This window comes from Eleutherodactylus coqui, chromosome 9, assembly GCF_035609145.1.
Source record: "Eleutherodactylus coqui strain aEleCoq1 chromosome 9, aEleCoq1.hap1, whole genome shotgun sequence".
NCBI lineage: Eukaryota > Metazoa > Chordata > Amphibia > Anura > Eleutherodactylidae > Eleutherodactylus > Eleutherodactylus coqui.
In genome coordinates, this window is record NC_089845.1 from 36,032,577 (window position 1) to 36,059,086 (window position 26,510).

Genomic DNA, 26,510 nt, shown 5'->3' on the forward strand with positions numbered 1-26,510 from the left:
CCATATTACCATACTGAACCACTCCCAAAGGCCACAGTAAAACAAAGCCAACCCATCACTGCATTGATGATCCCTCATAATGAAAAACTCTTTGGAGGGAGCTTTACTTTTAGTGTATACAGTGGGTATGCCATAGCAGTGTGATAGGTGGCGATCCTACTGCTCATACACACATTTGTCTTGTGAGTCAAGGAGGGGGGGGGGGGGGCGGTATCCTGATGGAGAGTCGATCCATGTGAGGTCGCTCGCCTTGAAATTTAATGAAATAAATAGAAAGTCAAGAGAGCAAGCCCAGCTGTTTTCATGTCTCCCATAGATTTTAATGGAGAGTGCCAATGCACATTCTCAGGATCTATGGGGATTTCAGCGGCTGGGACTCAACCAGACTTTTATGATATGTCTACTGTATCTGTCACGAAAAAAAACAACATACATTTAAATGGTAAAATTGAAGAACAATTAAAAATGTTAAGCCCCCACTTTGCTATATATATTTCATTATTTGTAGTTTTTTTTGGTTTTTTTTTTTTAGACTATTCACCACATTTCAAAGGTGGGGGATGGCCACTCACTCTGTGGGCCCAAAAATGAACTGACCAGACAAAACGTGTTTTATCCTCATGCTATGGGAATAAATTATATTTCAGAAGATTTCACTGATCTGCTCCAGATTGGCAGATTGGTTATAATAAGAAGCTTCATGCATGATGTATATAAACTGACGGATGTCATCCGTCAGCCCCCAATACTCTTCTGGTTTATTCAAAGGAAGTACAATACAGATATACTGAATATGAGCACCAATTACATGCACACGCCCCCCCCCCCCCCCCAACTGCTAGCTACTTCCTATGAAGATGTATATATGATTTTTTTAAAATATATAAATAATTCTCAAGGTCAAAAGGTCAGAAGTCAGAGCTTGCACATTGTCAAACAACGGTATCTGCGAATCTGCGTATTTTACGGCGGGAATACCCCTTACAGCATTTTCTGCTTTACATCATGGAAAGTCTTGGGTACTTTACAAAAGACACAACAGACCTAATTATACTCACCAGGTAATTATCTCTGTGTTTAAACCCTCCAGTATGAAATATGATAAAATGTAGGGGTCCGGACATCTTGCAGAGGCTGCACTCGAATGCACCTTTGCGGTCAACTTTAGGATGAATTTGCATTATATATTGTAAACCTGAAAGACAAACCAGCAAGCCTTTCACTTTATAGAGGACAGCGCCTGTGGGATGCTTAAAAGCTGTTCTAGCCATACCTTCTCATTACACTTAATTGCTCTTATTTAGCGCTGCATGTAAAAAAATCACTAAGAAAAAAAAAAATTGAGCCTCAACTTATCTTGGCTGCGTTCAACCGCAACTAAAATGCATTTAAGTGAGGCAGTAAAGACATTTATAGTGAAATACAACAGTGCAGAAGGAGCACAGGATCAGGGCGGGACAACATGAACTAAAGTTTGTGGCTTTTTTAAAACTTTTCTTGATTCTATATTGTAAATGTAACTTTGCTACACAAGCAGATAGACGTCGGAGAGCATCTGAACTAAAGCGAGCTCTTAGTAATCCTGAAAATGAAGACAAAACACGGCACAATGGGCGCATGCTCTACACTCCAGAACTTAAGGTTTAACCACTTTATTTTAATCAAAACGTCATAGATGTCATATTGACTTACCAATGAGCGGTTCTCTTCTCGTTGGGCATAAAATATAATCTTCCAAACAGCTATAAGGCAGCTTTCCAGAATTCTGGCCTAAAACACAGAACTTAAATGAACACTTTAATGAAAACAGCCAAACTTTTTTTTTGCTTTTTTTTTTTTTAATAAAAGGATCTTTTATTCTGCGCATTGTCTATTACAGAAACATGAAAGACGTATAACAATCCCATTAGCCAAGTATGTATGTAACAAAAGGTTATTCTTTTTTTTTTTGCTCACAAAGCAAGTAGTTGGACTGAATTGGATTCAATGTGCATTAAGCAATGATTAAGGCCAGATGTTCTCTCTACTGTCGGTCGGAATGTCTCAAACTCTGTTCCACCGAGGGGTCTCTGCGTCCAGACAATTCTCCGCAGCACTACTTACTACTCTGGCAGACACTCTTAGGATCGTGCTGCGAGACAGGAGGAAGACTGTGCCGGATCCTTATACTGTCATTGTGAGCAGACCTACGTAGGTTGTAGTCCTTGAATCATGGAATGGTATGGCTTGCATCTACACCTGCCCAACACATGGGTATAGTGTCATCAGGCCAAAAGTGCATGTCTTACCTTCACAGTTGGAAGGGAATACATGACCAACAGCAAGACATTTTGCTCATAATGTACACAATATTTATCTGACTTCCATGTACATTTATGAACTTACTTGGAGAATGTACTATTTCTTAAAGCATTAAAAGTAATTTTGGTGCCTTTAAGTAGGACCATGTATAAAGTTGTAGGTACTTCGATGCAGACGACACCACAAACTTCTTCAAAGTGCTGTTTATTCATTTCTTCAACGTTTTATGGCTCCGTGTGCGAAAACAGCTTGAGAGCCGCCGCTCTGGCTGATGTACTGCACAAAAAGTGAAGAAACTTATAAGCTAGGGCTGCTGCATCTAGCATGAATGCATCCAGGATTCTTCAAGTGCTCACAGGCATCCCAGAGGGATATTCCACATAATCTTCTCTTCGCTCGTTCCACATTGATGGAACAAACATCATAGTCTAGTTCATTCATGTTTAATGAACGCATGGCCTAGTGAGAACTCTGAAGCTTCTTCAGTAAATAGTAACTAAAATTGTTACCAATTACTAATAAAAACTGGAAGATAATTGAATGTTCGGAGGAAAAACAAACATCACTGCACCAAATATCATGGAAATGTGAAGAATTTCAACTGAAGCTAGCTTGCTTGATACAGCTTCTCTCCAAAGTGAAAGATAAATCGCTCCCGCGTCAATCTTTTACATCTTTGTGCTTCACGATCAACGCTGCTGACATGTATACAATTGCAAGGATCACTATTGTATCACACATTATTGTGATAAACCTTTAAAAACTTGTTTTGCCTATAAGAAAAATAAATTGCATGCAAAACAAAGAATTACATACATAAAATCAACTTCTAAGTCTTCTTAGGCCTTAAGAGCCGTCTTTGACTTACCATTGTAAGCTTCTTCCATCTTACAGAGTCAATCCACACCGAAAATGAAACAGAAGATTAATATATACAATGATAAGTGATCGCAGACATCACTACTGATGCGGTCGGTGCATCGAGCCTCACTGTGCAATATTCTCCTTTTAGAGGATAGAACAGCGCAAAAGTTACGCTATTTTGGCCGTCAAAGAGCAACGGGATGGAGCTGATGTAAGTGTGTACAGTCTCGTGGCTGTAGTGGTGTACGCTGCTGTTCCCTTTTGGACAATTCGCTTTGGAAAAATATTTAGCCAATGTGCCGAAAAAGGGGGATTTAAAGTAAACCAAAACTTCTGCTGAAGCAGTGAATGATGTCAACGAGGCCTACATCCAGAACTGGGTTTTATTGCACGTGTGCCTTAATGTTCGCTCTTCTTGCCGGACAAGATTTAACACATTCTTCTTGCACTACAAGCACCCATGTCTAAACACATCGACATGCTGGAGAGTTGGGTATGAGTAACCCAATAAAGCGAAACTAGACAAAGTGCAACGCTGCAGGTCACGGCTGGCTGTGTAGTCAACAACACAGTAATGGTTGGTTTAAGGCACTAAACCCACTTGGTCCGGCTTCTGTACTAGGCCACAGCGCAGACCGGACAATAGACACTCGTATGACATGCGAGCCACAAAAAATAACTGGACTTTGTTACAATTTGCTGAACTCATAGTTAGGAAAAAGATACCTTGATGCAGAATACCAAAGGAAGATATTGCACATGAGTTAACAACTCCAGACTCTTCAAGCCGTACTGGAATAAAGGCAAGTTAATCTATACATTAAATACTTAGATATCATAAGTACAGAGGACAAGATAATGCAGTTATCAGGGATCCATTTATACTACTGAATACTCCGGGGTTTTTTACCATTTAATTTTTGCATCAAGTGAAGATTGTTGCCCCCCGGGTTAGAATATTGGTAGGGGACACATCTGTATCAAATGACATTCCTAGAAGGACATGATCTTCACTACTTGATTTCTGTTAACATTTGTGCCAGGTGAAGTTTGCCCTAGGGGGACATAATCTTCATTTAAACATTTTTCTCTGTTTCTCAACCGCTTTAAGATGCGTCCACCTTTCTGCAGCACATTTTAAATTAAGACACGACCTATGAAACGCCTGTCTTAGTAAATCTGGCCTCAGTGTTAGAAAGTATCTCAGTAGTACCTGTTAAACGATCATCACAAAACAAATGTGATGAGAAACGATGGGCAAAGGTAAAAAAAATGACTAAAGCCAATGTGACAAAAGTAAAATGTATGAAGAAAACCGTCCAATCAGCCACTGCTAAACCACGCATAACATTAGCTTCAAGGATTCACCTAGTTATGTGCCAGACACCAAGCAGATAGCAAGGACTTACCAATATTTGGCTGACATGCATCGTGGTGCTGCAGCATATAAATGTATGTATCTCTTGGGTATAATTCCCAAGATGCTGCCCTGAAGCCTGTGGAGCTCGGCCATGTGGGACAGACAGATATAAAGCTACAAGTATTTTTTGTCTGCTGCACAGCTCTCTTTGCAGACACTGGTATTGCCAACGGGGAGGAGAATCTTACCCTCGCTGACAAGCCTTCTTATGGCCATGTAAGAAAATTCTTGTATTTCCTCAATGTCTATAATAATAATATAATATAATAATCTTTATTTGTATAGCGCCAACTTATTCCGCAGCGCTTGTCTATGCCACAGACATCAAGTGCTATGGTCATTTTACTGAAGACCTCCTCCCGATGTAGGGGGGGGGGCAGATGATTTGATTGTTGGCTTTGTCAGCTATTTGAGCCACGGTTGTTTTAACCCCTTCCAATCTACTGTCCGATGTATAAAGACATTCTGATTAAAGGCTGTACAGCTTCTGATGTTGGAAGACGTCCGGCAGGGTATTCTTCCTGTAGATTACTGGCCGTTCTGTTGTCGGGAGGCCTCTCCAGCATGTCCCATACCGCAGTACTGGCTCTAGCCAGCAGATGGCGCCATTGTATAATGGAAGAAAGAGAAAGCCTCCTAAGGAAACCCTGAATCCAAAATTGGATTGCAAAGGGTTAATCTTCACTTCACCTCCAACTAGTTGGTTCAGAGGTTGACCATGAAGTGGAGGTTATGTCAGAAGCCCCTCGCTGCCAGCTCTGTGTTTATGGCAGATTCATGCATGACAGTGGGCGGATTGATAAGATTAAGAAGGAATTGTTCTCGCCCCGAGGAATTTGATGTACAGGTGAGGCATATGGGAAGGAGACTTACAGATTTGTCCCTTGATAGGGCAGAGAATGCTGTCACATGTATTGATAGGTCGGAATTAACGAAGGATAAAAAAATGAGTCCAGGAGGAGAAGTTCAATAAGAAGATGGTTTCTTCCACCGCTTATAGAACTCAATGCAATGAAGTTATTAGAAACACTTACATTACTTAGATGAGGATCACAAATTACACATTTCAGATAAGATCAAGTTTGTGTCCAGAAAGACCCCCCTATATGCAACGTTTGATGCCCAAGCCTGTTTGTAAGTGGGACAGATAACAGTAATAGATGGTTGACGTTGTGGGTCTTTATCGCTTCGGCCATTCTGTTTGCAGAGCACGCAGCTTTGCTAAACCAATTGCAACTATATAAATTGCAAGACTTCTAAGGTCTTCCATTTAATAGTGTGCTCAGATCGTACCCTTCAACACACCGGCTGCACTCCCGCTCCACTGAAAGCCCGCATGACACGACACCTTTCAGAGATCAACCATGTGGGCCGCACATGCATCTCCGCAGCTTCCCAGCATTTTCATGATGTGTATAGTGACAATGAAAATTCTTTTTTTCCCAGGGCATTGAGAAGGTGCTTCGTCCATTCAGCGGCGGAGACTACAGGAAAAAGTTGCTATAAGGAAGCTAACTGGATGTTTGAAATGAGCAGTAGGTCTCCTGATAGTTTAAACATGGTTTGTTACACTACTAATGTTCAAGCATTTCTAAAGGTCTGTCATGCGGCCGTCACCCATTAGTTTTTAAGAATCATGTGATGCTTTAATTTCTATAAAAGCTATGTTGGTTCACTCAGCAGGTAGCCAAGACTAAGGGCCGATGTCCCAAACACGTTGTGTGTGTAGTGGTGGCGGCTAATGCTAGGTATGCATTATTTAATAAGTGTCTAATAAAGAGAGGTTTACTTTACAAGGTTCCCAATGGCTGGATCTTCACTGTTGATAATTACCTTTATGTGTTCTTCATCTTTGCAGTGAAGATCAAGACCATCACTATTTAAGAACGCAACTTGGCAAATCTGTTGGGAGGTAAAAAGTTTAATCAATAGACTTACATACAAACACAAGAAAAAGAAGGTTTACTGTACTTTCCCTGAAGGCTTCCAGTGGATTAGTAAGAACACATGCTCATCTACGCAGGCAAAACTCTGAGACAGCAGCTCAAAATTGTATTGAAAAGCAGTCTTTGGGCGGTGTGTGTGTGTGTGTGTGTGTGTGTGTGTGTGTGTGTGTGTGTGGGGGGGGTCCCAAAGAAGGTGGCCAGTATGTATTCTAGATAACAGAACTGAAAAATCAGACATGGGAATTCAGGCGTGCATAAGGAGGTGGTCTTCTTGACGTGTACACACATTTATTAATGCATCTATTCGACAGCTGTATTTCCATGTTCATATCAAATGTGTTAGAAGGATCCACCACATGCCTAATATTGTGCAGGTCCCCCTGAGGTTAAAGAGCCATTGCTGTCTTAAAGAAACAGGAAGGCAAAACTTCAGGGGGCAAAACCATGCAAAAACTGGGTCAATGAGCAGTGAAAAGACAGATGATTGCCTCGCAGGTTTTGTTGCACCGTGCGGATGGGAGGTCAGAATTTGTCACAAGCAGCATGAATCGATAAGGCGTTCCCATCAGCTGACCAGAACAGGTCTGTACTGCCATGTAATTTAAACCCACTGCAAGAAGCCATCCTGTCCACAAGGGGCAATATTCCTCTGGAGCGATTCCAACACCTAGCAAATACTACGCCACGACAAATCGCTGAGGTTGTGAAGGCCAAAAGAGGTCCAATGCGCTGCTTAATGGAGGTCTCTATTAAAAACGGCCAATATATATGGGTTTATATGATTCGGAGAATGATTTCAGAGTAAAAAGCAGATTAAACACTGAGAGGACTTTCAAGGGAGACAACCTAAGTTCAGCATTTCAATGGGAGACCCTGCTAGAGCTGCTTGTAACATGACTGTCCATCAGCAGTCTATGTAGGATGGGAGTGGCGTGGCTGTCAAAAGAGAGACAAAGGGCAGTAAGTCACCAATACCACTCTGCTGTATTGGGTGTATATAAGGTGGCCAATCTCTTTAAGGGCTTATTCAGACGTCTGTATATTAGCCGGGTTTTCACGCCCGGTCGATATACAGTGTCCCTCTCTGCAGGGAGGAGGAGGCTGGAAGAGCCGGGAGCAGTGCGCTGAGCTCGCGCCCCCTCTCCGCCCCTCTCCGTTCCTGTACTTAGCTCTACCCCTTCCATTGCAAATAGTGCCGAGGGGCGGAGAGGCGGTGGGAGCTCAGAGCACTGCTCCCGGCTCTTCCAGCCTCCTCCCCCTGCAGAGAGGGACACCGTATATCGGCCGGGCGTGAATACCCGGCCGATATACAGACGTCTGAATAAGCCCTAATAGGGTATTTTGCCAGTAAAACACCCATATTGATTGGCTTGATTTTCTAGTAAAGTGCATTTGCTGCAGATCCAGGCTGCCTAAAGCCCCGTTTAAACGAAACTATTATTGTTCAGATAATCATTCAAACGTACGAAACAGAACGATAATCGTTCTGTTTAAAATGTGAACCACTGAGCGATAAGAACACGAGGCTAAGAACCGTGCAGCGCGGGCGACCTAGTGATGATGTCATCGTCTCGTTCCAACAGGCAAATCAGAATCGTGAGATTCTTGGCTCATGAAAAAGGGCCGTTAGTAGAGATGAGCGAACGTACTCGGACACGCCCCTTTTTCACTCGAGCACCGCGATTTTCGAGTACTTCCGTACTTGGGTGAAAAGATTCGGGGGGCGCCGTGGGTGAGTGGGGGGTTGCAGCGGGGAGTGGGGGGGGGGGGGGGGGGGGGGAGAAGACAGAGAATGAGAGCTCCCCCCTGTTCCCCGCAGCTACCCCCCGCTCCGCCACGCCTCCCCCCGCCCCCCGAATCTTTTTACCCGAGTACGGAAGTACTCGAAAATAGCGATGCTCGATCGAGTAATTACTCGAAACGAGTACGTTCGCTCATCTCTAGCCGTTAAGACAATGTATGTTGCATCTGGTTCCAAGCTACAATGAATAAAGAGAGACCAGCGTAGGTTGAAAATATTGTATCTTGAGGCTTCTGCATCTAAGGTGTCACTGTATAATAAAATATATTGCCCATTACTACATATATTTTAGATCATTACCTTACAGAAGTATGGCGTCTTCTCTCTCTCCGGTGTGACTTGTTCGTCACTCATTGTGCCAATATGGATCTGCAAAACACATTTAAATAAGCACAAATTCAATAAAACTGGTGAAAAAAATCCATATACAAGCCATAACAGACAAATACGGTGTTGCTTCTTATATACAACAGCTTGTTCCGAAAAGTCACAGGAAATGACAATACACTTCAGAAAAACACAGAAAGCTATCAATTTTATAATATATATATATATATATATATATATATATATGACCAATGCTGCACAGTAAGTCCCCAAGAGGGATATTTTCTTTGTGAACTATTGGAGCAGACCACCCATGGTGTGTTGCCCAGGTAACTAGACGCCTAGGCATCTACCAGACCCCTGCTGACTGCTAGAACAGAATCTCCAGTCCCCCATTCCTTCTCACTGAACTGAGGAAGACTATGAACAGAGCAACAATCAAGCATCTTGCCACACCTGCAAATAAGGCACCTGGAACAATAGCTCTACAGCACCACCTATTGGAATGCAGCATTCCTGCAAGTCAATGTCAGACTCTTTATACAAGCCTTATAACAACTGGGAATTGAAAACCAAGCAAGAATCCATACACAGACAGCTGTTTTGGGGGTTTTGCCCCTTCATGCAGCTCTGCCTCAGATAGTTCAGGTTATTATGGACCTGGCGACACTTATAAGAGGGCGGAAAATCTTTTCATTTTGTCCGTGAAAACACTTGTATGCCTCGGTCAGCAATGACTGCAGCATCTGCAAGGTTAAACCGCTCAGAGGAGTGTTAGAGAAGCCAACACTCATCGTCACTACTTCTCTGGCAAAAAGAAGTCATGTGACAGAGCAAATATATTCTCTGATTGATGGAGGGTGGATGATGATGGCGGCATCCGACCCTCGGTCACTCCATGGATCAATGTTCCCCACACATTCCTGTCTTTCACGGCTTCTTTCAGTCCAGTGATTGACATGTTGGTGGTGGCCTTGATTGTATCTAGCCATCTTGTTCCTCATCGTCCTGATCTTCTCTTCCCACTGACCTTGCCGAGCATCAGTCCTGTTTCCAGTGAGTTCGCGCGAATCACAAGGCCATAAATAGAGAGCCGTTGTTTGATGATCTTGCTCTCTAGTGATATTTTCGGTTTGCCGTGATCTAACACTACCTTGTTCGTGTCATGGCGGTCCAAGGTATCCGTAGCGTTCTCCTCCAGCACCAGAGTTCAAACCCATCAATTCTCCTTTTGTCTCTTTTTCTAGGTGTCCAACTTTCGCAGCCATACAAGACGATTGCATTGACCAGTCTGGGTTATATTGCAATGCTAATATCCTTGCTTTCCCAGATCTTTTCCATTCCTTGGTCATGACCTTCATTTCCTTGCTGTTGAGGAAGTTTCTTTTTGCACTCGTTAGATAAGGTATTCCAGGTCCCTTTCCCTTTCCACAAGCAGAGTGGTGTCATCGGTATATCAAAGGTTGTTGACATTTCTGCCACCAATTTTGACTTCGATTTCTAATTCAAATTAAATCACCCCCTAATCGTTTCTGCGTACAGAAGGACTGGTGATCGTATGCAGCCTCGCCGGACGCCTTTCTCGATTCCGAACCAATGCGTGTTTCCATAAGCCGTTCTGACCATTGCTTCTTGGTTGATGTACAGCGACCTTATAAGCTGTTCAGTATGTTCTGGGACGCCCATTTGCTTCAGACACTTCCAGAGCTTGTCATGTTCGACACAGTCAAATGCCTTGCTGTATGTAGTTGATGAAACACATGTACACGTCCTTGTGATACTCCCGGGTCTTCTCCATGATCCAGCGCAGGTTCGCGATTTGGTCTCTGCTGCCACAACCCTTTGTGGAAGCCAGCTTGAACGTCTGGCAGTTGCCATTCAACAATTGTCGCAATGTGTTTTGTATGATCTTTAAAAGAATTTTGCACACCTGAGGTATGAGGGCGATGGGGCTGTATTTAGAACATTCTTGAGCATCACCTTTTTGGAAGTGTGATGAAGACCGATCTTGTCCAGTCTTTGGGCCATGATTGTAGCACCAGATCTTCTGATATAGGTCAGTTAGGATCTTGACTGACACTGGTTTGAGCAGTTCGGCTGGTATGTGATCAGTGCCCGGAGCTTTCCTGTTTGGTGGTAGTTTCAGGGCCCATGGGACTTCTTCCTCCAGAATGCCCAGTTCTTGTTCTACTTGAAGTACCTGATCCAGCAGGTTGTCTGTCTGATCGCCTGCCTATAGCTCTGCTGTATATTCTCTCCACCTACGCTTGATTTGATCTTCTTGTAATAATTCGCCATCCCGATCTTCGATAGTTGTTACCTTGCGTGTTGCAAACGGTGCCCGGGTCTGCTTCACCTGGGTGAAGAGAGCTCTGGTGTGGCCTTGCTGGTTTGCTTCTTCCAGTTTTGCACATTGGTCGTTCCAGTAGCGCTCCTTGTCTCGTCTGACCTTTCTTTGAAATGTCGCATTTAGCGGTCTGAATTCAATGATGGTGCCGCTGCTTTAGCTGCTCGGCGCTTGTTGGCGATCATGATGGATTCATCCGACAGCCCTTGCGGTCATTTTGCTGATTGGGGATGATTTGTTCAGCTGTATTCAGTGTGATGGATTTGATTTCCTCCCATAATTCGTCAGGGTCTTCTCCGGTGGTCCTGAGCGCTTCAAATCTGTTATTTACTTCTACTGCGTATCGTGAAGGGACGTTGTCTACATCGAAACGGCGTAATGCTGGTGGCCTTTTGACGTTGATGAATCTGACCTTGATTTTTGCGTCGGCGCCGCAGTCTGCACCCGGAAGTGTTCTTTCGGCCAGAACTGAGCTTTTCCAACATAGTTGACATAGGAAGAAGTCGATTTGGTTTCGATGCACGCCATTTGGGGTCGTCTGTGTACAAACGGCGTTTTGACTGCTCAAACCATTTGTTAATGCTCCATAGGGAATTTTGCGCGCAACATTGGACCATGCGGTCGCCTGCATTGTTCCACTCACCCAATATGAATTTGCCAACGACTGGTAGGTCTTCTCCAGAGCCGATTTTTGCATTGAAATCCCCTGTTATAAAAGTGATATCCTTGGCCGGGGTCTGATTGCTCTGGAGATCGGCATATAATTTTTCAATGTCCCCATCTGTTGCATCAGTTGTGGGCGCATAAGCCTGCAGAACTGTGATCGAGCGTCGATTCCCATTGACACGTATGGATATGATCCTATCATTTATGGCATTGAAACAATGGACTGCTTTGATGACCGCCTTGTTTGCGATGGATGCCACTCCATTGCATCTGATGTGGTCATTGCTGGAGTACAAAACAGTGTAATGATTGCTATTGCAGAACCCGCTGCCTGCCCAGTGAAGCCCACTGATAGCCAGCATGTCAATGGTAAGTCGTCCCATTTCATTCTTTAGAATTTCCAATTTGCCCGTGTTCACGCCACGGACGTTCCACATGCCGATGTTGTGAATCTTTGAGAAGCGCAAAAGAAACCTTTCGCTTGTAGCTGCATCAGTAGACCGGCGTCCAAATAGCTTTGTCCGGCCCGCGTCATTAGTGCCCAAGTTGTTCGAGTTTCGTCGTTGTTCTTCCCTGATCGCTTGATCGGTGCCTGCCAGCCCAGGGGGATGATACCAAGAGCAAAACTCCATGTTAAGCACCCCAGAAACACAGGAGAATCACAGATCTTCTCCGCTGCCCCCTACTGCTTTGCATACAGACTGACACAACAGCTGTAAATTCAGTATTCTCTATCCTACTTCACAGATGTGGCCCCGGGGCCAGCAGTGCTACGGACAAGCTTTTGGTTTGGAAGTGCAATTGATGACATCACTGATAGTGCCGCCATGTATTAGAGTATATTCATATGGCGGAATTCGTTATGGAATGTTTACACATGAATTACGCCTCTAAGACCCACGTCTGCTCAACGGAGCGGCCCCATTCAACAGAACAGGAGAACAGGAGAGCAGACTGCGCAAGCGCGTCTAATCGAGGGAGAAGAAGGCTTCGGTCGGAGCCATGGAGACGGGGACGCTAGCACCGGAGCAGGTAAGTGTATAACTTCTGTATGGCTCATATTTAATGCACGATGTACATTACAAAGTGCATTAATATGGCCATACAGAAGTGTATAACCCCACTTGATTTCACCGGACAACCCCTTTAAGGCTTAAATAGAGAAAAATAAGTTGTATCTCAGTGATTATGCTTTGTAATCGGCATCCTGGGAAGACACACAAGGTTATGTTCCCAGATAAGTTTAACCACCATCTGTGGACCTAGGTCTTTGTAACTTGTTGAAGGACACATTAATAATCAGTTGTTCTTTTTAAATGTTCCACTGACCTTGGAAATATACTGAGATGTTACTTATCATATCCTGCATGAGCAAACTCCTATAGAAACTCTGAGCTTCTTTAACCCCTTCATGACATGGCCTATTTTGGGTTTAAGGACGCAACAATTTTTGGCGAATTTTCTTCTCCGTTTATCAAAAGTCATAACTTTTTTATTTTTCCGTCGACGCGGCCGTATGAGGGCCTGTTTTTTGCGTGGCGAACTGTAGTTTTTATCAGCGTCATTTTTGGGTACATTATGATAGCCGGGAGAGAAAACGCATCAATTCTGCCATAGATTTTTTTTACAGCGTTAATCATGCAGCATAAATGACACAATCCATTTTTTCTGCGGGTCGGTACGGTTACAACGATACCAAAATTCTTACTTTTTTTTTTTAGGTTTTTCCACTTTTCTGCAATAAAAACCCTTTTTTTGGAAATCTTTTTTTTTTTTCTAAATCGCTGCATTCAAAGTCCTGTAACTTTTTTATTTCTCCCTGGACGAAGCTCTGTGAGGGCTTATTTTTTTGCGAGACGAGCTGTAGTTTTTACTGGTACCATTTCGGGGTACATACAGCTTTTTTGATCCCTTTTATTGCGTTTTTAGTGAGGCAAAATGCTAAAAATTAGCACTTTGCCTCAGTTTTTTAGCGTTTTTTCCCGTGCACAGTCAAAAGCATGTGCAACTTATTGTACGCGTCGTTACGGACGCGACAATATCAAATATGCGGGGCTTTATTTTTTTTACGCTAATCTGAGAAAAAGCATAAGAAATTTTTTTTTACTCTTTTTTTTAATCTGTTTTTTTTTTTACACTGTTTGCGTCCCTCTGAGGGACTTTGACCACTGCCCTGATGATCGCTGTCATAAGGCATGGCAGAGCCTCTGCCATGCCTTATCGCTTATACAGCGATCTCAGGCACTGGTAACACAGGACGCCAGTGTCTGGCGTCCTGTTACCATGGCGACAGGGTGGGTTCTCGCGATAACATCGCGAGAGCCGGCCGGAGAAACAGAGGGAGTGCGCTCCCTCTGTGAACTCTTTCCCTGCCGCGATCTACTTAGATCGCGGCAGGAAAGGGGTTAACGCTGTTTCAGCGGGACGCCGGCTGTGACTGACAGCCGGCTCCCGCTGCGGGATAGCGCGGGATCATATGTGAAGTACCCCGCTCCCAGGACGTAAACTTGCGCCCTGCAGCGGGAATGGGTTAATAAACTAGGCTTTCATTTGGTTTACTACATACGGTGTGGTTGTCCATTGAATCCTCCGAGTACTCGTATATGTCCAGACTAATTGGGAAGCAGACAGCATCAGCTAAAGGGTCCCCTTGAGACCCCCAACACCATGTAAATGAGCCCTACATGTACCCACTCCCTACATGGCTGCTGTGCTCTCTGCTCTCATCCATACCCATGTGAATGCCCTACATGTGCCCACTCCTTACATGGCTGCTGCACTCACTGCTCTCATCCATACCCATGTGAATGCCCTACATGTGCCCACTCCTTACATGGCTGCTGCACTCACTGCTCTCATCCATACCCATGTGAATGCCCTACATGTACCCACTCCCTACATGGCTGCTGCGCTCTCTGCTCTCATCCATACCCATGTGAATGCCCTACATGTACCCACTCCTTACATGGCTGCTGCGCTCTCTGCTCTCATCCATACCCATGTGAATGCCCTACACGTGCCCACTCCCTACATGGCTGCTGCACTCTCTGCTCTCATCGATAACCCATATGAATGAGCCCTACATGTACCCACTCCCTACATGGCTGCTGCGCTCTCTGCTCTCATCCATAACCCATGTGAATGAGCCCTACACGTACCCACTCCCTACATGGCTGCTGCGCTCTCTGCTCTCATCCATAACCCATGTGAATGCCCTACATGTGCCCACTCCTTACATGGTTGCTGCGCTCTCTGCTCTCATCCATAACCCATGTGAATGAGCCCTACATGTACCCACTCCCTACATGGCTGCTGCGCTCTCTGCTCTCATCCATAACCCATGTGAATGCCCTACATGTGCCCACTCCCTACATGTACCCACTCCTTACATGGCTGCTGCGCTCTCTGCTCTCATCCATACCCATGGGAATGCCCTACATGTACCCACTCCCTACATGGCTGCTGCGCTCTCTGCTCTCATCCATACCCATGTGAATGCCCTACATGTGCCCACTCCCTACATGGCTGCTGCGCTCTCTGCTCTCATCCATACCCATGTGAATGCCCTACATGTGCCCACTCCCTACATGGCTGCTGAACTCACTGCTCTCATCCATAACCCATGTGAATGCCCTACATGTGCCCACTCCTTACATGACTGCTGCACTCACTGCTCTCATCCATACCCATGTGAATGCCCTACATGTGCCCACTCCCTACATGGCTGCTGCACTCACTGCTCTCATCCATAACCCATGTGAATGCCCTACATGTGCCCACTCCTTACATGGCTGCTGCGCTCTCTGCTCTCATCCATACCCATGTGAATGCCCTACATGTGCCCACTCCCTACATGGCTGCTGAACTCACTGCTCTCATCCATAACCCATGTGAATGCCCTACATGTGCCCACTCCTTACATGACTGCTGCACTCTCTGCTCTCATCCATACCCATGTGAATGCCCTACATGTGCCCACTCCCTACATGGCTGCTGCACTCACTGCTCTCATCCATAACCCATGTGAATGCCCTACATGTGCCCACTCCCTACATGGCTGCTGCACTCTCTGCTCTCATCCATAACCCATGTGAATGCCCTACATGTGCCCACTCCCTACATGGCTGCTGCACTCTCTGCTCTCATCCATAACCCATGTGAATGAGCCCTACATGTGCCCACTCCCTACATGGCTGCTGCACTCACTGCTCTCATCCATACCCATGTGAATGCCCTACATGTGCCCACTCCTTACATGGCTGCTGCACTCACTGCTCTCATCCATACCCATGTGAATGCCCTACATGTACCCACTCCCTACATGGCTGCTGAACTCTCTGCTCTATGTTGGGTTTCTCCCTTTCCATCTCTTTAGCTCGGAGCGGTCTACGTTGGAGGGTGGCTAGGGTACCAGTTAGGACGTCGGATCTGGGCCACCACCTGTGAGTTGAGAAAAAGCGGCATGTGGGTGCGCTGGAGCTCACAATCCAAGATGGCTCCCGCTGCATGTACTGGCACTGCCCCTCTGACAAGTGCTCGCTGCGTCTTCTGGGGAAGTGGAGAGCTGGCACATCTGGGTGTGGACCTCGTCCAGGGCCACATAGAATGACATGGCGGGCCGGATTCAGCCGTGGGCCCCGAGCTGAACACATGACTAAAGCCAACGGCTGCAGCAGTCACCTGAACAATGGACGTGACGCCATCGCTGCAGAGGGCCCGACGCCATCGCTGCAGAGGGCCCGACGCCATCGCTGCAGAGGGCCCGACGCCATCGCTGCAGAGGGCCCGACGCCATCGCTGCAGAGGGCCCGACGCCATCGCTGCAGAGGGCCCGACGTCATCGCTGCAGAGGGCCCGACGTCATCGCTGCAGAGGGCCCGACGTCATCGCTGCAGAGGGCCCGACGTCACCGCTGCGGGGCTCTCCGGGACATTTAGGCGTTTCCCATCTCAGACTGTTTAGCAGAAATACTGCTGATTTTTCACAGCGGAAAATTGCACAAAAATTGCACAACAAAATCGCTGCAGATTCTGACCGGAAGTGAGCCGAGCCCCGCCGCTGACCCCAGAAGATCCCGCACCCCCATCACCGGGCACCTGGAGGTCTCCAGTGAGCGCAGCGCTGCTGAGCAGGTGATGCAGGAGTGACCAGCGGCGCTGCGCTCACTAGTGACCTCCGGTGCCCGCTGAAGGAAGACTTCCTGGGGGATGGGAGCGCGGGATCTTCTGGGATCAGCCGATGTAGGCCGCCTGCAGACGGGCGGGTCAGATCCGGCTGTGAGGATTCTCGCCGCGGGACCCGACCTGAGCGCCGCGTACTCACCCGCGCCCCGCAGCTCCGGATCTTTTATGTGCCGGCGGCGGGTGACGTTTCTGTGCGGGGCTCTGCGAGGGGCTCTGTGAGGCCCGCACAGAAGTAGGACATGCTGCGGTTTGTTTGCCGCGTGAGATTTCGCACGGCCGTCTGCATAGGATGCGTTTGTTAACGCACTCCTATGCAGGCTTCCCGCCCGTCTGCAGGCGGCCGTAGAGGAAGATCCTCGCTGGTGAGGCTTTCAGTCTGTTGTGGAAATACCGCAGAACGTCCTCAGCCCTCCGCCTGCCCTCAGGGGCCCCTGCAGCGGTATACCGGTGCTGGTGATGCCGGCACAGACCGCGGAGGGCAGCGAGCGCTCTGTGCATGGCCGCGGGTCTCACGCACAACAACCTGCACTGTGTGACTGGGGACGGCGAGGGGGTGGGGGGTGCTCTCCGGTACGGAGGAGGGGGACGGCGAGGGGGTGGGGTGCTCTCCGGTACAGAGGACGGCGAGGGGGTGGGGGGTGCTCTCCGGTACGGAGGAGGGGGACGGCGAGGGGGTGGGGGTGCTCTCCGGTACGGAGGAGGGGGACGGCGAGGGGGTGGGGGTGCTCTCCGGTACGGAGGAGGGGGACGGCGAGGGGGTGGGGTGCTCTCCGGTACGGAGGAGGGGGACGGCGAGGGGGTGGGGTGCTCTCCGGTACGGAGGAGGGGGACGGCGAGGGGGTGGGGGGTGCTCTCCGGTACAGAGGACGGCGAGGGGGTGGGGGGTGCTCTCCGGTACGGAGGAGGGGGACGGCGAGGGGGTGGGGGTGCTCTCCGGTACGGAGGAGGGGGACGGCGAGGGGGTGGGGGTGCTCTCCGGTACGGAGGAGGGGGACGGCGAGGGGGTGGGGTGCTCTCCGGTACGGAGGAGGGGGACGGCGAGGGGGTGGGGTGCTCTCCGGTACGGAGGAGGGGGACGGCGAGGGGGTGGGGTGCTCTCCGGTACGGAGGAGGGGGACGGCGAGGGGGTGGGGTGCTCTCCGGTACGGGAGAGGGGGACGGCGAGGGGGTGGGGGTGCTCTCCGGTACGGAGGAAGGGGACGGCGAGGGGGTGGGGTGCTCTCCGGTACGGGAGAGGGGGACGGCGAGGGGGTGGGGGTGCTCTCCGGTACGGAGGAAGGGGACGGCGAGGGGGTGGGGTGCTCTCCGGTACGGGAGAGGGGGACGGCGAGGGGGTGGGGGTGCTCTCCGGTACGGAGGAAGGGGACGGCGAGGGGGTGGGGTGCTCTCCGGTACGGGAGAGGGGGACGGCGAGGGGGTGGGGGTGCTCTCCGGTACGGAGGAAGGGGACGGCGAGGGGGTAGGGTGCTCTCCGGTACGGGAGAGGGGGAGGGGGTGGGGTGCTCTCCGGTACGGGAGAGGGGGACGGCGAGGGGGTGGGGTGCTCTCCGGTACGGGAGAGGGGGACGGCGAGGGGGTGGGGTGCTCTCCGGTACGGGAGAGGGAGACGGCGAGGGGGTGGGGTGCTCTCTGGTACGGAGGAAGGGGACGGCGAGGGGGGGGGGGGGGGTGCACTCCGGTACAGGGGACGGCGCGGGGGTTGCTCACCGGATGACGGCCGCCACCGTCTCACTCTCCACTCCTGACAGAAGCAGACTTCTAGTTTCAATTCCTCCCGTCGAAGCTGACTGACGTCATCCGACCACGTGACCCCTGCTTGGACCTCCCCCTTACTCCTGGACGCGGAGTTGCAGGTGAATTGTACGGCGGCAGTGCAAGGTCACTGCCTAGTACCTACCACTAGATGGCAGCATCAGCGCTTCTAAGTCATAGCCAGGTGTGCGGACAGCCTGTGCACCTATCTGTGGCCCTAACGTCTGGGGGCCACCTTATACAGACATAGCTGAATACATACGGATTCCTTGGGGCATATTCCTACAGGACTATACAGCGGATGTCCGTGACGCACCTGTTTCCTGCATATTTTGGGTTTTTGTGTTGTTGCCCATGAAGCAGCCATCCGCTGCCAGTGATCGCAGTTACAGTTACTACAGACTATTGTGGTGCCCCAGTAATGACATGCTGCACTTCACAGCGTGTTACAGGAAAATACCGTCTGAATGAGCCCTATGGCTGGGTTCCCACAGGGGGGAATCCTGCTGCAAATCTCGTGATTTGACCGCAGCGAAAAACCCGAGATTTCCACCCCGAAGCGCTGCTTCAAAACGTGCAGCACTTAGCCACGAGTTTTGGAGCAGCTTGGTCAAATGCTTTGCTGTTCTGGCTGGCGCTTCCAAAAAGGGGAGCGCGGCCGCAATGGAAAAAAAAAAATTGAAATGCTGGGGCCGGGGAATCCGCACCACATTGCAATCGCAATCAATTAGCCAGCCCGTGTGGACAACATTTTTGACAAATTTCGTCCACATGGTTGGCCAATCCCTGGATTAGTGGCCACAGGCGGATTTGCTGCAGCGAAATTCCGGATGGAATTTCCGTGGCAAATGCGCTCTATGCGAACCCAGCCTAAGGCTCCGGTGTGTTACAGCTGTAGAGATACCAAATCTGTGCTGGAGGGTTTGTTTTCTGAGAAATTCTTTTATACAATAAAACCTTTTTATGGCGAAAATTAGGTTTTTCTTCTTGATTTTTTTTAGTATTTTTCACAATTTGAACTTTTCCAATGACATCTGTAATACATTGTAAGGGCTTATTCCCACGGGCGTATATCGGCCGGAGAGAAGCAGAGAGTCGATGAGTGGGAGGGACAGCGTATATCGGCCGGGCGTGAAAAACCCCGGCTGATATACGCACGTCTGAATAAGCCCTAAGAGAGAGGATGTATCAGTGTACAATCTCGTATTAGGGGGTTTGTATTCAATTACAGCAATTTATCCTTCTACACTCTTTTAATGAAGATCAATCAGATCAAAAATAAGGAAAGCGTGCATTGGGTTCTCCACAGGAAACGCAATGTAAAAACGCCCGTGGACAGGCAGCCTTACTGGAACTTGATACAATGAAGCCACTTAAGAAATGCAGACAGGTTTGACCTTAATACCTTAAGGACCAGGTGCGGTAAATATATGGTGCTTGGTCCTGGGCTTTAATCCCCACTGATAGCAGATGTACGGTGTGGGGTTAAAGCCTCTACTGCTGGAGCAGGTCGGGTCGTTAGCTGTCACAACCGAGCACCCAGAGGAGAAGGGTGAAGCATTTTCTAACTGCTTCTGCGTTCTACTTTCCCGGGTACTCAATGAGCACTATGTACTAAGAAGTGAAAGTGACCGGCTCCTATGGATGCCCAAGTAAAGTGTGAAATAAAAAAAAAAATACAATGTAAAACGACCGCCAGAGGTCTTATATAACTGCATAGGGGACATAGATGGTAGAAAAAATAGGTACAAAAATAAGTAAAAAACAATTACAGAATAAAATAAAAATATATATACACAAAAAAAAGAAAATGACCCACCAACTCCAACCAAAACAGTCACCGTATGCGACCCGTAACCCAAAACCATATCTGTATATATAAAGATGAAAGCCCTGACTGACTCACTCACTGACTCGCCAGTAATTCTCTCACTTCCCATTGTCATAGAAACTTGAAATTTGGCACAAGCATTGATTGTCATAAATAGGAAAAGTTAATAGGTCCCAACTCGATTATTCAATTCTAAGCGCAAAAGAATTAGCATCCAAATTTTATGTACGAATCTAATTCTCTTACTTCCCGATGCAACAAATAATTACACAAATTTTTACTGCACAAATGTGGTATTTGCCATGACCATTCTTTGCGTACTAAATATTGGAAATTTAAAGGGTTGCAACTTGATTATTCAATCCTATGCATAAAAGTAAGTGACCCCCTATGTAATGTAACTAATAACACACATCTGTACTGCACAAACTTGAAATTTGGCATGACCATTCCCATGTTATGTAACTAATAACATATCTGTAACCCGCAATATATGAGACAGTTATCTTCTCAGCAAAACAAAATGCATTTAGAAATATGAGTATATACTGACAAGAATAAAACTGTCATATGTATTGAAAGGCTGTAAAGTACAAAAGGAAGTGGACATGGACTGCTGGGATGGAGTATGCCTTTAAGTATAACAAGGGGCTGCAACCTTCAGTCTGGGTAGGAAATTTGAATAAAAAGGGGCGTTACCTTTCAGGGTAAAAATGAGGAGAGTGTGTGAGGTGGCATATTCTGTGGAGAGACATTATCACATACAGTCTGAGATAAATCTCTCTCCTATCTGCCTATACACTGAGAGGAATCTATCTGATCTGTGTGTTATGAGCAGCGTGTGTGAGGTGGACATTCTGTGGGGTGACATTATCACACACAGTCTGAGATAAATCTCTGTCCTATCTGCCTATACGCAGAGGAATCTATCTGATCTATGTGTTATTAGCAGCGTGTGTGAGGTGGCACATTCTGTGGGGTGACATTATCACATACAGTCTGAGATAAATCTCTCTCCTATCTGCCTATACACTGAGAGGAATCTATCTGATCTGTGTGTTATGAGCAGCGTGTGTGAGGTGGACATTCTGTGGGGTGACATTATCACATACAGTCTGAGATAAATCTCTGTCCTATCTGCCTATACACTGAGAGGAATCTATCTGAGCTGTGTGTTATGAGCAGCGTGTGTGAGGTTTTCCGTGTGACCACCAATAAACACCAGTACCAAATTGACTTGGGCGAAGCCGGGTATATCAGCTAGTATATTACATGTCTAACATCCGAAACAAAACAATTTATTTTAGTGTGAATTTATTAATTAAAAGAACAAACTCGAGTCTTCACCTTTACACATAAATCATCCATCTCAAGCAAGGTTCAAAATTCTCTTGTGGTGGTATAGGGTGCCCTCCCGATTACATAAAATGATACCAGCCATGCCCCCTGTGTGTTGGAGGTGCGGTGGGGGCCAGGGAACCCTTCTACCTGTATTTTGGGATTGCCAGGTGTTGGTAAACTTTTGGTCTAAGGTTTGACGCATTTGCTCCAAATTTACATAATTTGTTCTACCAAAATCGCTCACATTCTTCCTCTTACATCTCAGCAACATTCCTGTGTATTCCTATAGGTGCTCTGTCGTCAGAGATCTGGTTGATGCAGCAAGGGCATGCATACCGAAACTATGGAGACAGACCTCGCCAGACCTTGCAACCGATCCGCAAGATGATGGAGATGGAGGACCTTACAGCCTCTGTTAAAGATTCTAAGGATAGATTCTCAAAACCATGGCACCATTGGTTGGAGTTTCTAAACTCACAGGAATATGAGGATCTCTACAGTTCTGGAGACCTCTTGACCCAATGGGGGTTCAGATGTATGGAAGAGGGGAGGGGGAGTTTCTCCCCCCCCAAACCCCCTCATATGCTTCCCATCCTCTACTCTTATATCCATCCTCATCCCCTCCTACTCTCTGCTAAGCATAACCCCTTTCCTATGGGCTTCGGGGAACCAGCAGGCTATTCCCACCATAAGGGAATACTTAGGTTGACCATTATTTCGGTTTACAGTTTTCAAACCAGTCCAAAGTGTTCTTGAACCTGTCCTGGTCTACCGTCATAGATAGGGGCAAGCCTATGAAAATATGTAACTTGCATTGTGCAGTTGCAACTAGACAAATGTTAAATTGTTTCTCCCCTTGAAAAACAAAGAAATAAATAATTTCGAAAAAACTATAAATGTAAAATTTTTTTTTACCCCCAATAAAATGGGGGGAGAAAAGGATATAAAAAATAGCCCTGTGTGTCAAGGGAAAAAAAAATTTTGATAGCTGAAGGAAAAAAAAATAAGGCAGTAAAACCACCACATGGGTAAAAACTCGAGTTGAGCGAACATGCTCGTTTGAGTATTAGCATACTCGATGGGGCGGGCTGGCTAAAAAAAAAAATACTCGGCCCCCGGCAGGTCCATTGCAAAAATGCTCGGGTCTCCCATTGACTTCAATGGGGTTCGTTACTCTAATAGAGCTCTCGAATATTACAAAAAGCTCGACTTGAATAACGAGCACCTAAGCATTTTGGTGCTCGCTCATCACTAGTAAAAACCCTAAAAAGTGTCTGGTTCTTTTAGGTGCCAAACAGCCTGGTTCTTAAGGGGTTAAGGACCAACTTAGATTTTGAAAATGTGGTATGTGTGAACATTTTACAGAATAATACTCGAGGGGTCCATCCACACAGGGCAGATTTGTCATGGATTGTAAATGTGGAAAAGAGAACAAAGCCTTTCTATTACACTTCCGGCCCCGCTACATTGACAATGACTGATCAGCAGGGATCCTAGGAGGCGGAGCCAACAGATCTACTATTGCTGATCTATTTTGAGGATAGATCGATAGCAAATTCTCGTAAAAACCATTTCATATAGTTATCAACCCAGGAGAGGGTTATGTAGATGCTGATGCCCCTGGCACCAAGACATCTGACCCTAGAATATGATCTGAAGGGTGCTGCCAGGCACCGGACAGAGCTGATGCAAGCTTCCTGAGCTCCTTGCATATCTACATTGTACTGGGTGAAATCTCTTCTGCCTTAGATAGAGACTCCCTATAACAGTGCCTGCTGGGCTCTACCCAGACCCACAGGCACCCCTGGGACATCTCCTGCCACTTGTGGTGCCGAACAAACTGTAGCCTCCAGCTCGTGACGCTCAGACCCTGCAGTAGGCTTCCACTCCTTACTGGGGCTCCCAAACTTAGGCCGCTTCCATCTGCAGTTTTGCACGTTACCTTGGTGCCCTCCTTGTAGACCTCAGTGGAGAAGACCAGCTGCCTCTCAGCTTGCAGGAGCCGGAGAGAGACAAAGTGTGCTCCCACAGCTCAGGAGCCACTTGGCGCTTTGACTTCCTTGCACCCCAGTATACTGCTGGTCACTGGACCCCTCTATTCTACCCGGACTGCGATGGAAGCTACAGGAGGAGGACTTTGCTAGGACTCTCTACTGGCATTGCTTTTATTGATCAGCACCTGCCCTCCTGGACATTTTCTGTGAGTAGAAGTTCTGCATCAATTTTTCTGGACCCCATTTAGAGGTCTGTCTTTATTTTGTCTGTCATTACAATACTTAACCTGATATTGTGCCCTAATATTTTCAGACTGGTCTAATCATCATATTACAGTGTCAGATAGTAAACTACTGTGGCTGCAGCCCACTGCGGTCTGGTATCTACATATGTCTTGGGCACTTCATTGCCGGTGGTGGGACTCTACACTGCTTCTATGGCTTGTTTGTTGATGTGGTGAAAAAGGAACACTTCTCCGAGGACTCCCCTGTAATACTAGAACCGCTCCTACTTCCCGTTACCCCTGCTCTACACTACCCTTCTCCCAATATTTTTTCTGAAAAGACTGTAACCCTGTAAGTTCACTGCCCAGTCACAGGTTTCATCCAACCAGTTCTCCGTTATTCCCACTATGTCATAGTTTTCCTCAGACATTATTACTTCTATTTTGTCTACTTTATTGATCAGACTTCTAGCATTAGTCACCATACAGTTTAGAAAGTTTTGGTTATATTTCATATTATGTGTATCCCTACTAACTATTCTGCCAGTTTTAACTGTACTAGTCCCTCCCAATGCCTGGTGCACTGTCTTCCCCCCCCTATCTCTCTGGTTCCTCTCCTCCCGGTCCCTAGTTTAAACACTCATCCAACCTTCTAGCCATTTTCTCCGCCAGCACAGCTGCACCCTCCCCATTGAGGTGGAGCCCATCCATATGGCAGAGCCTGTAGTCAACAGCAAAGTCAGCCCAGTTCTCCAGGAACCCAAACCCCTTCTTCCTACACCAACTCGAGCCACGTACCTAATATCTTGCTACCTTTCTGGTGTGGCACGTGGTAGTGGTAGTATTTCAGAAAATACTACGTTGGAGGTCCTTGCCCTAAGCTTACATCCTAGTTCCCTGAAATCATTTTAAAGGACCTTACACCTATCTCTAACTTTGTCGTTGGTGTGAATTTGCACCATAACCGCTGGATCCTCACGAGCCCCTCCCAATAATCTGTCAACCTGATCCACGATGTGTCGAACCCGATAGCCAGGAAGACAACACACCGTTTGTCGATCCTGGTCTTTGTGGCAGATTGCCATGCCTGTCCCACTTATAAAGGAGTCTCCCACTACCAGGACCTGACTAGCCTGCCCTGCGCTCCTATTCCCCTTCTTACTGGGGCAGTCATCTCCCTGGTGGTCAGAGGGCATGTCGTGCTGCAGCGGTGCTAATCTTCTATCCCCCGCATCTGCCAACTTTGCAAATTTATTGGCATGTGCCAGTTTAGGACCAGCCTCTTCTCTCTAACCCTCCTTCTGTCCCCCAGCTAGCTGCCTGCTAATCCTGCTCTCCTATGCTACCATCCACCCCACATCTACCCCTGCGAGTGCCGCCTCAGTGAGCAGCAAACACCTTTTCAGCTTGTCAGTGGATCTCCGTTTTGAAAGCTGCTCATTTAGTCAGACTTATGACAGTACAGTTTTTCAGGCTCGCTCACACAATCACTTAGGTTTGGAGTGAAATAGCACTTCTGCTCCTCCTTTGCCTTGATAAAGTCTAAAACATTCGGGCCAGTCATCAGAGGCACAGCTGGGGTAGCGGTTGCAGAAGGAGACCCCTGAACCTCGGTTGAGACACTAGGTTGAAGAGCCACCATAGCACTAAACTGCTCAAACTGCTGTAACCTATTAATGCATTTGGTTTGCTTAGTGGGGGCCTTGAAAGAGGCATGTGAGGTTTGCATTAGAGGAGCTTTTAGTCTGAGTGTGCTAGCGGAACTGGGTGATGTATGGACAGGAGGGAAGCGATGTATGGTGGCGCAACGCCATGGAGAGCTTTGTGGGTGAGTGTAAGGAGTTTAAACTGAGTACTATAGTGGATGGGCAGCCAATGCAGCGACTAGAATACTGCAGCGGTGTCCGAGAAGCAGCTGGATAGGAAGAGCCGTCTAGCAGCCGCATTTAACATGCATTGGGGAGGGAGAGTCTGATGCGGAGAAGCCCAATGAGCAGCGAGTTACAGTAATAAAATCGGGAATGAGAAATGGTGTGCTGTCTGGGGGTTACGATGGTGACGGATACTGATATGGAGATATTGGGGGGGGGGGGGGGGCAGAAAAACGAGGTCAGTTTTTTAGAGGTTACGTTTGAGAAAAAGGGAAGACATGGTGTTAGAGACAGCGGACAGTTAGTGATGTTTTGAAGGAATGGTGCTGAGATGTTGTAGGAAGCGGTATAGAGCTGGGTGTCATCAGTGTGGAGATGATATTGGAGGCCAAATTAGCAGATAGTTTGTCCTATTGGGGCTGTGTAGATACAGTAAATGCAGAGTGATAATGTAAACTCTCCACTAATTGTCACAAGTCTAAAGCCCCATTTACACACAGATAATTGCTCAAAATTCGCTCAAAAGATAGTTTGAGTGATCATTTTGCATAGCCACTAAAGGGCACTAATGCCTATTAGTAGCTTATTCGCTTCAATGCATTTAAATGCGGCACCATTCACTGTATGCAGATAACAGCGGGT

General features: G+C 47.3%; 1 protein-coding gene across 2 annotated transcripts in view; it reads right to left on the reverse strand.

Annotated features, from left to right (window-relative positions):
- LOC136578996 (uncharacterized) overlaps positions 1 to 18,666 on the reverse strand; it is a 46,747-nt gene extending 28,081 nt beyond the window's left edge. Inside the window, exons 1-6 of one of the 2 annotated variants that reach the window (XM_066579236.1) lie at positions 18,563 to 18,666; positions 8,633 to 8,701; positions 6,419 to 6,487; positions 3,170 to 3,188; positions 1,693 to 1,770; positions 1,059 to 1,195 (exon numbers count right to left, since the gene is read on the reverse strand). In XM_066579236.1, coding sequence (XP_066435333.1) covers positions 1,059 to 1,195; positions 1,693 to 1,770; positions 3,170 to 3,188; positions 6,419 to 6,487; positions 8,633 to 8,686 — 357 coding nt within the window. In that variant the 5' untranslated portion in view covers positions 8,687 to 8,701; positions 18,563 to 18,666. Of the gene's footprint in view, positions 1 to 1,058; positions 1,196 to 1,692; positions 1,771 to 3,169; positions 3,189 to 6,418; positions 6,488 to 8,632; positions 8,702 to 18,562 lie in introns of those variants that run through there. The other variant, XM_066579237.1, reaches the window with a different exon arrangement.
- Positions 18,667 to 26,510: the final 7,844 nt, after the last annotated feature.